Genomic DNA, 14,433 nt, shown 5'->3' on the forward strand with positions numbered 1-14,433 from the left:
TTGTAGAAACCAGGTTGTACTATGACCTTAAAGGGAGTTTTTTGCAAAAAAAAAAAATGCTACAGTTTGTTGCTCAGAATTAACTTGTACAAGCAATAAAAATGTAAAACATCCAGGGGAGGTGAATACTTAGTTACAGACACAATGTTTTTTTAAATTGTTGCAGTTGTATAGTTATCCTACCCTGAAATAAATTTAAAAAAAAGATCAATAAAGCTCTAAATTAAGAATATCCATGTCTTGAGATCACATAGACATCTGACCAGAACATAACTTAAAGTGAAAATTGTTGACTGCAAACAGCAGTTTAATTTCTCTCTCTTCTCCTTGATGAAGTTTTTATGCAGGAGCATGAGTTTGCTTTTTCTTCTTATTGAACATTACATCAACCTGTCCATTGTGACTAGGGAAGAAAATTAGCCTCTTGGCTAAGATCTCATGTATTTTGCCTGTCAACGTTAATAATGTACAATTTAAGAATTACACTTGAACCAATCAAATACAATTCTTAGTTGTGGTTGTGAAACAACAAAAGGACAATTTCTGTCATCTACTGACATGAACAAAGTGCTAATCTGCTATGTTAGAACCACTCCCAGGATCAAACAGCCTTATTGTGTAATGCAATAAATAACTCTTGGTATATCAGCAAAGAAAACATCCTGTTGACTATATTTAGATCTGTCACTTAATGCAAGTCATTTGCCATTCATTTGAAACCATTTTTTTCCCATTTTTTTTGCATTACATAAAATCAAAGAAAGGAAGGCAGTGCTCATCACTGTAATCTATTCAGTGTGTTCACACCAGAACAGACTTGTTCTGTTCGGCTTCACAGCTCCTGCTTGTTCCTCACAGATGGGTTCTGGGGAAAGAGATCTCGCCCAAAACCAGGGGCTCTGCTCTTCAGAAGACCCAAGATTGATATGAAATTTCATATTTTACAGTCAGGAGTTGTTGTTTTTTTTGTTGTTTTTTGTCCACCTTTTAATTTTACTGGTACAACCTAAACTGCACAGAAATGGCTTGTTAAGTAAGTAGTAGTGCATTCTATTGAAGGCATGACGTCACAACCCTACCACTCCTGATTAGCAGATTCATTTTAGGAGATGGGAAAAAATATTACGTATGCACAGAATAAATGGAGCAGAGACTCAGGGTTTGAATAAGAATGTTAAATTTGGATTACAGAAAGTTAATTGCACTTTGATTCAAATTTCAGCTCAAAGGGAAAAACATAAATTTTAAGAATATTAAAGATTTATAATTTATTCATTTACATTTTATCTAAAATATCTCAAAATTGAACTGGTAAAATGCAGCTTAATATTTGCATGTAATTGCAGCTAATTAAAGCTTTTAGAGATTGAATTAAATAGGTAGTCATTGATGTTTATGAAGACTGTAATAAGCAAAATAAGCATATGACTTCAAATATTAGCATAAATCAAACACTTCCACTAATTAGCTCAGCCAATAAGAAAAAAGTCTGAGCTTAAAAAAAAAAAGTTAAGTCACTTTGACTTAATACATTTACACTACTATTCACTACTTTGAACGTCTATAGTTTATTTCTGTCATTTTACTTGTGGTTTAGAATTTCAAAAATACAAAAACAAAAATTATTGTGTGTAGGGCAAGACAATGTATCATATGATACCATCACTGAACAGGACTTTTACTTTTATTTTATTAATAAGAACATTTATCAGAAGATTTTCGCAGGCCGGGCCAGTAAAAAGTTTGGCACAGTTAAAAACAAACAAAGAGATAGACTCACGCTGTGTGTGATGGAAAGCAAACATATAAAAATATACACACATATTTCAGGAAGGTGGATATTTATATATTTAACAAAAATGATTTGTTTTCCCTCCCAGATAATTTTTTTGGCAAAAATTACTTGGACCATCAGGAAGGTGACAATATGTTAGAATGGCCCACTCAAAGTCCAGATTTAAGTCCAAGTGAGGCTCTGTGGAAATACTTGGAAACATATGTTGATAGACAGTCTCCATCCAGTCTGAGTTTGTAATATTTAGCAAACAGTAATCTACAACACTTTTTACATTTGTTTTCAGATGTGAAAATCTTAATATAAATGTAGCTATCTGTAACTATTAAATTGCTGACTCAGGAAGGGCGGAGAATAAAAATAATATGGTTCAATCCCGGCAAAAATCCTCAAATATTGTCTAAAACTGCAGCGCTGGGAGTACAGTGTGATTATATGTGAAGACAGACTGCCATACCCGTCTGAGTTCACCCAGCCTCCCCCGATCAGTCTTCCACCGCTAGAGGGAGACAGCGCTTTCTTCTTGGACGCCTTGGCCGCTTAAAAGACCGTCTTTACCTCCCTGTCCTTGTTTGTGCGTTTTAATCAGCTATTGGAAAATAACAGGTATCTTTCTCCGTCCTCCCTCTGGCTCCCAGAGACACCCAGGAAGGCACGGACACCTCAAACCAAGCCCGTCTGGTTCGGTGTGTGTGTGGGAGTGTGTGTGTGTGTGGTGGGGAGGGGGGCGCTACCTTCCCGACCGAAGCAGAAGAACAACTGCTGCCGCTGCTGGCCACGAGCCGCCGAGCTGAACCGAAACGTGTCCGTGGAGAGTCACCGCAGTGGGCTGGGTGTTGATGTGAGACAGGCGGCTTTAATGGGGCTTCTGTCAGCCCGCCTGCCCGCCCTCTGAGCCCCGATTCATGCCTGGATTCAGACCCATAAAAGAGCCATCTGTGGATATGGAATGGTGCATTCTGCAGGGCCAAGTTTTCAGCCTCTGAAAAACACCGGAATCATGGACAGTCATCCGCTGTAAGTGAGCGCGCGCGCGCGCGAGTGCGTGTGTGTGTTGACATTTCCCAATGGCTGCTTGACGGATGGTGCTGCAGTAGCAGAGACCCCGGGCAACCGGAGAGGCAGCTGACTGAGCCGGAGAGAGTTTCTCCCGCAGCCTGGCGGTGCAGGTCTGAACGGATGAAGCAGCAGGAGGGGCAGGCTGCAGGATCCCGATCCGGGGGTTTTGTTTGTTCCGTGTTTTGTCCAAAGAGGACGAGCGTGGACTCCCCACAACGACGCGCGTGTGTGGGTGTGTTTGTGACAGAAAACAGGGGCGACGTGATTTTGCCACAAGCGGCATAAATGATGTTGTGTTGGTGCTTTTATTATGAAGAGAGGCCGGAGGTGGGGAGATTTCTAAGATGCATCAACTAAAACTGTTATCTGTCCAGCAGTCTTTACTCTGGTGGATCAGTTTCCAAAGTGCGTCCCGGGGGCCATGTGCGGCCCTCTGGATGATTTGGTTTGGCCCCTTGGGTCCACAATTCAGGAATGGAGCAAATTTGCGATTAATTCGCTCTGCCCAGCCTCCCCCCACCCCAAACGTAAATTTAAAAAAAAAGAAGAAAAAGTGGACAAAAATCTCCCAAAAGAGTTTGGGATTTTTTTTTATCTGTCATGTAATACAGCGACTTTGTAACGTTTGAATTACCAGCAATTTACAGATTCCTTTTATTACTTAATATATTATTAGCAAATGTCTTAAGAACAAAATCTTAAGTTTTAGTGAAAAAAGTGTCATTTGAAGATTTAATTAATTGAAAAATCTCTATTTTTCTTCTCCATTACACCTCTTGGGTTTTTATAGTTCAGTGATGTCATCATGTTTGACAGAAGTGTTTTACAGCTTCATCACATACATACTTAATCTTTTCACACATCAGCATCCAGTAATTAACAGTGGCGGGATTTTGAAATGATTGTACAAAAAAATCGAATCTGTCTGGAAAGAAGACTCACATGCCAGATCTAGATAACTCTTTTTTTCTCATTAAAACAACTTTTGTATCTTAAGTTTAAGACATTCTGGTGAAATTGTATCTTTGTTCTTTCTCACTAAATTCTTATCATTAAACAAAAATTGGCATAGAAATAAAAGTCACTATCTGAAAATATTTTCTGGCTTTTGTAAAAAAAAATTTTAAGCAAAGTAAAAATTAAAATCAGATCTGGAAAAAAAAAGATTATTTTTTTTTGATGGAGCTTCCGAAGCCAGCTGTACTTCGGAGCTTGAATAAGTTAATTTTGTGGGTTGAAAAACACAAAACCGAAAAATGGTCAAGTTAAAAACTGAAGAAATACCAAACCCTGAGTAAAGAGCTACATTACAAGGGCTGTTGTATTCCTTTTAGCGTCCATCCTCCATACAGAAAGAGTCCAAGTCGTGAAATCAGAAGCTGAATGATTCTTAAAAGTGCAGTAGTGAAAATCTGGGCACCAATGTTGTTCCTTCAGTCTTTTTCATCTACCGTTTTTAGAAGTTGCCGGTCTGAACTTGTTGCTTTGTTTTAAGTTTTTTATTTTACATGTCTGAGGAAGTTGGTGGTGTTGAATCTATTGCTGTGAGAAGAGAAATATCAGAAATGAAATCAACAGCTTCATACTGGAGCCATGACAACATTATGTTGTACCAATAGGAATAATCAGAAATGTTTGGGTTCTGGTGACGAGTCTTAAATGCATTCACCATCAACAGCTATAGATATATTCAATTAGTCCTCTTTTGCTATTTCAGACAACCAAAAATGGCCCCACAAACACACACTAAGTGTGAAGAACTAAAACATTGTTTCAGGTGACTTAATGGTGAAGTATGATTTATTTAAATCTTGCGGTATAAAGAATGAAATTAAATTTTAACTTTTGACTGTGGAGCTCAATAGTTCTGAATCCGTAAAACCTGCACAGATTTTTGGTCGTTAAGTCTGTCACAACTAACGTAATTACATGACAAATTAAAACAAGCTTAGTAACTTCCATTTGCATGATTTATTATTTTTCTCCTTTCTCTCGTTCTACCAAAAACTGGATGACAGAAGTCCTCAGTCTGGTACTTTGGTCTCGGCTAGCCTTTTTTCTTAAGCATTATTTTGTTTACAGAGACTTCATAATTAATTTTATTTGTTATTTTCTGTTGTTTTATTTATTTATTTTGAATATTTAGATTGTCTTTCCATTGCAGTATTAAATATTCTTTGGGTTTGAAAGTTTATTGATCTTTTAGAATGTCTCCTTGTATGAGCAGTTACATTTATATTACTTGAAAGTGGCCTAAAAACAACAATATTATCATTTATAGCATTAACTTCTGGGACAATTTATTGTGACCATGACAGGACTAATTTCCACGCCTGCTTTAATGCCGGTGTGTGTTTATGTTCTGTTTTAATGTGTGTGTGTTCCCTGTCAGGTGTACTAGGCTGTGTCCACACTCTCTGGATAAGGAGGATGGAGTGGAGAGGCAGGGCCCCGTCACCCTGAACCCTCGGCACATGAGGAAGGCCTTTAAGGTCATGAACGAGTTGCGCAGGTGATTTGTCCTCCCTGCTGGGTTGTTTGTCCTCCTCCGCTGTTGGTGTAACCTGCAACCTGTTTCCTGCTTCATCTCCTCTGTGCAGCCAGAGCCTGTTGTGTGATGTGACTATAGTTGCAGAGGATGTAGAGATTGCTGCTCACAGGGTGGTTCTGGCTGCCGGGAGCCCTTATTTCCACGCCATGTTTACAGGTACGGACAGACCTCTGTCCCCGCCGCGCTTCAGTCAGGGCTGGATGATGTGGCTAAAAAAATAAAACGTGTCACGATATCAGCGATTCATATCAGTCCATGTAGATAATTTGTAGGATCCAGTCAATGGTTAAATGATGATTTATTAAAACCACCCGTATCATTCATCAGCCAATATAAGAGCGAGCCAACGAGAACAAATAATATTACAAACATTCTCCCCATCTGTTGTCGTACAGATGCTGTTACAGCACAGTTACTTTAATTAATGCTACAATCACATTAATTGATGGGATCAATAAATTTTTTTTGATACAAATTTCAGGATTCTCAAATTTTTTATTTCAGTCCCAGTTACTTCTTCCCTTATTGACTGAAGCTAAAATTGAGTTGGTTTTTTTGTTTTGCTGTCAACCTTTTCTGTTAATTTCAATGAACTGTGTTCTGTTAACAAGAAAGTTACCAAAATAAAAGCATAGAACCTTAACAGTAATTACAACAGCCTGACTTTACTCAGCCTTTACATAATCATTGGTTAGTTGTTTTTGTTTTAAATGTCTGAAATACAGACAAACTGGTGACGTTCCCTGTTTTATCCAGTTTTAAATTTCATGCCATTGATTTGTATTGTGAAGCAGTGATGAGGCTCAGTGGAGAAACCTGAAACTGCTGCTGTGCGAGTCACTCAACAGGTTGTTGCTAGGTAACCAAAGAGTGCATAGCACTCTTGTGAGTAGCTGAAGTCTTTCCTGTGCCTACATTCCCCAGAATGCCATTCAGTTCTTCATCACAGTTCAGTGAATTTGTACATATCAAATATTTTAACAGACACATTATCTACTAATATTGCTCCTGTCTTTATAGTAATATATACTGATACTGATTTATTGTCCAGCTGTGTTTGTCACTAACTGAATGGTGACGTTTTTAAACGCCGCGGACAGGAGAGATGACAGAGAGCAGAGCGAAACGAGTGAGGATAAAGGAGATGGGCGGCTGGACTCTGGGCCTGCTGGTGGACTACATCTACACAGCAGAGATTCAGGTTACCGAGGACAACGTCCAGGTAACCAAACACACCCTGGTCAGACAGCGACATGTAAACGCATTCATACCCCTTAAACCTCTTCACATCACAACCAGCGTATTTTATTGGGGCTTTCTTTTTATGATTGACCAAAACAGAGAAGTGCATTACTGTGAAGAGAAAGGAATCTGATGCATGGTTTTAATTTTGGCCAATAAAAATCAGGGAGGTCTGGGATGCATTTCTATTCTCAGCTGGATTTGTATCTTGACTATCAATCACATGAATAGTTATTTGATGTAAACCCTCTGTTGTAGCTCTGGTTCATGTTCAGGATGGTTATCCTGATAGGAAGTGAACGTTGCCCCAGTGTCTGGTCCTCTACAGCCTCTAACAGCCCTGGACTCCTACGAGAGTAAAATGGCGGATGCACAGAACTGATTAGCTGTGAATTCATGACCTTGTTTAGCAGTTCCACTGCAAATACTTTGACAGAATAGATGAGAAAATGTCATAGACTTTAGAGGAAAATAAACAGACTGAAAATACGACCCAAAAAGAATATAAAGATATCAGTGCAGCACAGAGAATACATGTACATTCTCTGCTCTCCTACACACTCATAGAGCACCAAAAGTGTATTTAAGAGTTAAAATTTTGATTTTTCAAGACATGGCCCTTTTAACTCCCGCTTGTTTCCATGTATTTGCTGAGTATGACGCTGCCACTCCCATGTTTCACAGTGTTAGTTGTGTGGAACATTAGTTTTCAGAGTTAGGGTCTCATCCAGATCACCTCCCCTGCTCAAGTCTATGCTAACCATGACACCTGGTGTCTTTGTCTTTGTCACTCTTTGTGTTTGCGCCCGCCAGGCTCTGCTGCCTGCAGCGGGACTGCTGCAGCTCAGCGAGGTGAAGAAGGCCTGCTGCGAGTTCCTGGGCTCTCAGCTCCACCCGTCCAACTGCCTGGGGATCAGAGCCTTTGCCGACCTACATGCCTGCTCCCAGCTTCTGTCTCTGGCTAACAGCTACGCAGGTTTGTGTCCCCAGACTCTGGCAACGCTTCCCACTGCTTCATTAAGTGCAGTTTGTATTGGTTCGGGACTATCTAGGACGGGGGGGGCGGATGAGACAGAATCAGGACAGGTGTAATTAATGGAGACGCTGTGGAAAATTTCTGTTGGTGGCTGAGAAGTAGTACCGACGCATTATGTCTGTGCTGACAGAGCATAATTTCACGGAGGTGGTGGGGAGTGAGGAGTTTCTGAACCTGGGCATGGAGCAGGTGTCCAGCTTGATCGCCAGTGACAAGCTCACCATCCCATCAGAGGAAAAGGTGCACGCCCCCACCGGCCCGCGCTCAGGTGTGATACAGCAGACCCACACAACGTGGCCTTATGCATGTCTGTGTTTCTGCAAAGGTGTTTGAAGCAGTGATCGCTTGGGTCAACCATGACAAAGATGTCCGACAGGAACACCTGGCCCACCTGATGGAGCATGTCCGCCTGCCGCTGCTCTCCAGAGAATACCTGGTGCAGGTACGCTCAACCTGTCATATAAAATATCTACATTATTTCACCAGAGAAGACCACTTCTTCTTATTGTTGGCATGCATGAGCCTTGAGATTCCAACTTTTACTTTATCAAAGGGGCAGGATCACGTTGACTTTTTTGCGCATTACATCACGTTATAATGTTATTCCCTCAAAAAACATATCTTGGGCATTACTTTGAGTCTTTAATGCATGTTTGAGGAGTCCTTTAATCTCTGTGGCAACCATTCAGCTGTGGACTCTATCACCACCTCTGAATCAAGCTCCTCCTCAAAAACTGAACCTGTGAGCTGCAGTTTCCAAGCTTTCACCTCACAGGAAGCTTGGAAACTTCTTGTGAAATTCCTCTAGACTAGCCAGCGGCATTTAGCTCACACCTGGTGGAACTGCACATCTGCTTATATGAGCTACTTCTCAGTGAAGTGCTGGTTAAAAACATTGTAAAACGATTAATTTATTATATTGGTGTTGAACAATACAATCCGATTTTTTAAATTTTATTTTAGTGATCTTTTTTTTATTATAGTGAACTGGAGTGACTGTATCTGGAAGCTTGACTCGCCTCAGCACGAGTGATTCTTAATAGTGAAGCGTATGCTGTCACTTACTGTCTAATTAATCCATCTTTTAAAGCCTGGCCTCTTGGGGAGGTCGTGTCCTTTCAGAAAAATAAAATGGGTTGAGATGGTGGCGTACAGTAATGCATCAGGTGAAATTGCAGCAGATGAATGCTAATTCTAATTAATTGATCTTAGTATAAAACTGCTGTTGGAAGCTAGCAGATCTAAACTCGTAAACATGACAGAACCTGATTTTGTTATGGATTTGTTTGTTGTAAACCCACCAAAAAGGACAAACATCATTTTTGCTTTCAAGTGACTTTCATCAAATAATATAGTAGGAGTAAATTAATCTCCAGACTTTTTATACCAGATCAGTAAAATTAACATTGTTTGCTATATCTGTAGGCATGGAAACACATACTGCAGTCTAAATTATGAAAAGTTTACATTTAATAAGTTGATGCTGAACATTCAATTAATTATGTGAACAAATTCAGTTGAAATGGATCAGATTATTTATTTAAAACCTGAGAGAACATGCAGTCTCATAGAAACTGTATCTGAAATGACGGAAAGCATCCGACTGTGGTGAATAAAACTCCTTGACACAAACAAGCAGAGCAAGAAGCTCTCAGGCGACGTCCCAGCTGATTCAGCAGCTGAGTTCTGTCAGAGATGAACACAGATGGTCACGACTCAACTGTTCCGTACGTTTGTTTCTGATTGAGTGCGAGATGATTATTCATGCTTTAGTCTCATCTTATTTAGACTCTTCTAATAATCTTTTTACCTATTCAAGAGGAACAAATTGGCCTGTTTCCAGGCAGAACTCTTTACACCTGCTTTTATCTCTGTACAGTGACTACAGGTACATCTTGGCATGAATTGTAAAATTTCCAGTCCTTCTTTTCAGAAGCAAAGCTGTCTAGCTCCAGTTTTGAGTCTGAACAGTGACAGTTTGTCTGGTCAGAGGGTAAATCAGTAGCACAGACTCATGTAGTGCGACCGCCAACCATAACGCATCACTTCAGTCTTTGACTGCTGGAAATGATGCTGAAACCAGTTCATAACACATTCATTTAGACTCGGATCTATGCACAAAGACACAACTTTGAATTTGACAATGACATGTCACAGAAAAAAAAATCACTGAAAAACTATATGTATAACAATTTATACCTACAGACATATATATAAATATGCATACATACAAGTTACTGGTGCAATAACTTGTATGTATACATACAAGTTATACATACATACAAGTTATTACATACATTTACCTAATTGCTTACAATTAGGTAAATGTAAACAGATTTTTGATGGTGAGATTTTATAATTTTCTGTTTTCATTTTGACTTTAATACTGTTTTTATCTTCTGTGGGTTGTTTCAGGTGTATCAAATTTATTTTTAAAATTGCCAATTTGACATGAACTAGTAGACGAGTATTTGCACATTTTAGAAATTTTATATTTTATGTTTGTTCTACAGTTTTTGTCTCTGGTAAGAAAATGTTTACTCAATTTAAATCAAGAGTTTGTGTGCGATACCAAGAACGTTTGCTTCGGCTTTCTTCGAGCTTGTCCTTGTGGTTACCAGAACCTGGTAGCTGTTTTCTGATTGGTTCCTGTTTGGCCATCAGCGTGTCGAGGAAGAGTACCTGATAAAGAACAGCAGTGCCTGCAAAGACTACCTGATCGAGGCCATGAAGTACCACCTGTTGCCAGCCGACCAGCGAGCTCTGATGAAGACCGCTCGAACCCGGATGAGAACGCCCGTCTCCTGCCCCAAGGTACAGATAGTCACCACTCACAGCCTTCCCTTCAGAAGAGCTGAGATGTTCCAAGATGTTCTCTTCGCTTGTCTTGGATTTAGGTGATGGTGGTGGTTGGAGGTCAGGCGCCGAAGGCCATCCGAAGTGTTGAGTGTTTTGACTTTGAGGAGCAGCGATGGTACCAAGTGGCTGAACTTCCTACTAGAAGATGCAGAGCAGGTAGAAAAACCTGAACCGCTGAAACTGCCTTGTGAAAATATTTCCACCTCACAAACTTTTTCCATGTTTTTCACATTACTGCCACAAACCTGAAAATATTTAACTCAGATTTTATTTCGGAGAGCAAATCAAAGTAGTGCTTAATTATAGAAAAACTATGGAGTGCTTGTAATAGTTTCTTCCTCTAGAGCTGTGGACCTTGATTTGGTGATTGAACTGGGCCAAATGTGAAATCCCTTCTAGGGGAATGAATATATTTGCATTGCTCTGAATGAAGTGCTGTGTACTCTGAAGATGGTGGAAAGCTGTGTCACCTGAGTACGTATAGACCAGCCTAAGGCTTTCTCTAAGATTTATTAAAACCTCCAAGCGAACACCAGTGAACAACTACTTGGTGTTAAATTCACTGGTGCATTTTGGGTCTCCAGGTGTGGTGTACATGGGCGGGTCTGTATATGCTGTTGGTGGTTTCAACGGCTCTTTGCGAGTGCGGACGGTGGACTGCTACGAACCGGTGATGGACCGCTGGACGAGCGTGAGCAGCATGCAGGACCGCAGGTCAACGCTCGGCGCCGCTGTGCTCAACGGACTCCTGTATGCTGTAGGGGGCTTCGACGGCAGCAGAGGTACCGCTTCCTGCTTCTCTGGTTGAAACCTGATGAGATGTGTTTGTGAAGCGATGTAGGGTTGTTGCTCTTACTGGTTCATTCTCTGTGACTGCAGGTCTTTCCACAGTTGAGGCCTACAATGCCAAGACTGACGAGTGGTTTCACGTGTTGCCCATGAGCACCCGGCGCAGCAGCGTAGGAGTCGGTGTTGTTAACGGTGATTGCAGCTTTGTTTTTAATTGAAAGGTTTACAAATAGGCGGTACAATAAGTGCTTGAAATAACAGATGTTTAGCTTACCTCAGTCTTAAGAGCCCAGTTCATTAAACCCCGTGAATTTTTTCCTGCTGTCCAGCAGAGTTCGCTTCTTAGAGGTTTTTTTTTGTCCTCCCCGCTCTCAGAGCGTCACACCTGCCGAGCTCCTCCTTAGCGCCACGCTAAGACCGCTGTATTTTAGTTTTACAGGTAAAAACACTTTAAATACCATTAATTGTTCAATTTGAAATGATTTCCAATGCTTCTAGGAATCCTGTATGCTGTGGGAGGTTATGACGGAGCCACCAGGCAATGCTTGAGTACAGTGGAAGCTTACAATCCTAAAAGCAACACATGGAGCTACATAGCAGAGATGGGCACGAGACGCAGTGGAGCAGGTGTGTGTTTGTGTTCTTACTGGGGAAGAAGACTCATCGTTTAGTGGTTTATCCATCTCTGATGTGTCTAAAATATAAGAAACTACTAGAAAAACACTTAAATAAAAAGGCACACTACTAAAGTTGACCGCTCTAATCCTACTTATTGGTAAAATGAGATCCTCAACAGTTGTGTTACTACAACAATAGACCAGATAATCTGCGTCTTATCTGATGCTTTTCCCAGGTGTGGGTGTGTTAAAAGGTTTGCTGTACGCTGTGGGGGGGCACGATGGTCCACTGGTGAGGAAGAGCTGTGAAGTTTACGATCCAGCCACCAACAGCTGGCGGCAGGTAGCCGACATGAACATGTGTCGACGGAACGCTGGTGAGACAGGAGGTGACCCACCAGGACGCATCAGATGCTGGTTTTTCCACTGGTGGATGTTCGTCTCTGTACTTTCAGGTGTTTGTGCCGTAAACAACCTGCTGTACGTGGTGGGAGGCGACGACGGCAGCTGCAACTTGGCCTCGGTGGAGTTCTACAACCCAACCACTGACAAGTGGACGCTACTGCCGACCTGCATGAGCACAGGCCGCAGTTATGCAGGTCAGTCAGCACGTCGAGCCCCAGACACAATGTGACTTTTCCAAGTTTTTTTAAAACCCTTTTTTTCCAAATGAAAATATTTGAAATGTGAATCACTGGGTTCATACTTTGAAAACCACATTTTGCTGCAATTAAATCAAAATGTGTTGCTTTCATTGCAGCATATAGATGATATTGTGTGTCAGGGCGCTTTGATTTTACTATAATTAATTTCAGAGAGCTGTTTGATTAGTTTGTCTGGTGAGCTCAATTAAAGGAAATCTACTTAAGAAGGATGTTCCACATTATTAAGCATTATAATGCAGCTCTGCTTCCTCCCTGTTGCAGGTGTGACGGTGATCGACAAGCCCTTATGACTGCTCCTGACTCCTGCCTCTGATTAAAAAGCGGAACGCGTTCTGCTGAACACCAATCTTGGATCCGTCTTCGATCTGCGGAGATGGGCAGCATTAGCACAGCAATCGACGAAGATGCTGATGCTGGGAATGATGAAGGTTCTTGCACTTACATTGGGAGGCGCCACAGCGGACGAGGGGCGTCGAACCTGGGTTTAATTTGGCTCCCGGCGGGACTGCAGCAGCGGAGGGGACAGTTGGGTTGGAAGCACCACCTGGATCACTGCAGTGCCATCGAAACGCTACTGATATGAAGCTGCTATGACGGCAAAAGTTACTTTAACACTAGTTAATTTTAACACAAACCAGAAACGAGAGAGAGAAAGAGCACCCAGAGCGAAGGAGAGGAGGAGCATTTCTGTTTTTATTCCTCCGGGGAGGAAGCTGGTGTGCTTGCGTATTAAGGTGCTCCATTGCTTGCACATGTAAGCATGTTTCTGTTTGCATCAGAGAGTCTGTGTGGTGAGGCCTTTTTTTCGACGCTGCATGAACACACTTTGTCTGACTTTTGAGCTGTTCCAGTGTTGCAGCGAGGCCCCGACGAGTGCCTGAATGTCAGAGTCCTCCATGTTTGTTTTGAAGCTTCAGTACCGGAACCAGGACAGCTGCTAGTCCGAGATAAACAAATTATGATTTTAGGACAGTGTATTAGCTAGTGTTGAGGCAGAATAACTGAATGTTAAAAAGCACTTGAGAACATTGTTCTGTACATTTTTTTTGTTGAGCTGGGAGACTTTAATTTTGTCAGGAAGAGAGCGAGTGGAGTCTTGTTAACCAGAGGCCATATTTGCTGTGGTTGGAAACACTAATGAAAGCAGCAGCAGACTGAACTCAATGCATGGACTCTGTCTCTAACCTGTTCGCCAGTTTCCTCCTTTCCTTTTGGTGTAATGACATTTATAACTACTGCACACCCTGACGTAATATGAATGTGCCAATTTTAATGTCTCCTCTTTTCTGTCTCTTTTTATGGCTCCGTGTTTCTGATCTCTTCTCTCTTTCTGGAAAGTGACCAAACCTTCTCCTGAGTTTCTCTCTCTTTTGTCTCTTTCATTTCCTGCTATTGTCAGAGTCGCTCTGAAAAAGTGAAAGTGGTATCGCTGTTTCTCGTCAGTGTATTGATGAATGTCATGTAGGCTTATAACTCTGAAAATGTTTTATTACATGTTTTATATTATCATTAATAAATATGCTTCTTGTATTTAAAGCTGTGAAATGCTAATAATCTGTTTTTAAAACTTTGCCAAATCAGTAAAACATTTAAATTACACGTGTCGTGTGATTCTTGTGAGTTTGCTTGTTGTGAATGTGCGTTGTTTCTCCTGGTAATGCGGTTTTAATTTCATTTCTTTTGCAAAATCCAAACAAATTAATATTGGCATGTAATTTAAGGGTATGATAAAATTACTCTTATACACAACATCTAATTAACTCAAGTTTTAGTTGTATAAGTGTATTACTTTCATACCAATTAAAAACTTTTGTTGGAAA

General features: G+C 40.9%; 1 protein-coding gene across 1 annotated transcript; it reads left to right on the forward strand.

Annotated features, from left to right (window-relative positions):
* The first annotated feature begins 2,343 nt into the window (after positions 1-2,343).
* Positions 2,344-14,212, forward strand: klhl2 (kelch-like family member 2). Its single transcript, XM_055056533.1, has 15 exons — positions 2,344-2,812; positions 5,247-5,366; positions 5,455-5,561; positions 6,506-6,627; positions 7,461-7,623; positions 7,814-7,923; positions 8,009-8,125; positions 10,348-10,497; positions 10,581-10,698; positions 11,127-11,324; positions 11,422-11,523; positions 11,830-11,958; positions 12,185-12,325; positions 12,404-12,547; positions 12,875-14,212. The coding sequence occupies exons 1-15, from the start codon at positions 2,745-2,747 to the stop codon at positions 12,901-12,903; spliced, it is 1,818 nt and encodes a 605-aa protein (XP_054912508.1). The 5' UTR covers positions 2,344-2,744; the 3' UTR covers positions 12,904-14,212.
* Positions 14,213-14,433: the final 221 nt, after the last annotated feature.

Source organism: Poeciliopsis prolifica, unplaced genomic scaffold (assembly GCF_027474105.1).
Source record: "Poeciliopsis prolifica strain line A6 unplaced genomic scaffold, Auburn_PproV2 SCAFFOLD045, whole genome shotgun sequence".
NCBI lineage: Eukaryota > Metazoa > Chordata > Actinopteri > Cyprinodontiformes > Poeciliidae > Poeciliopsis > Poeciliopsis prolifica.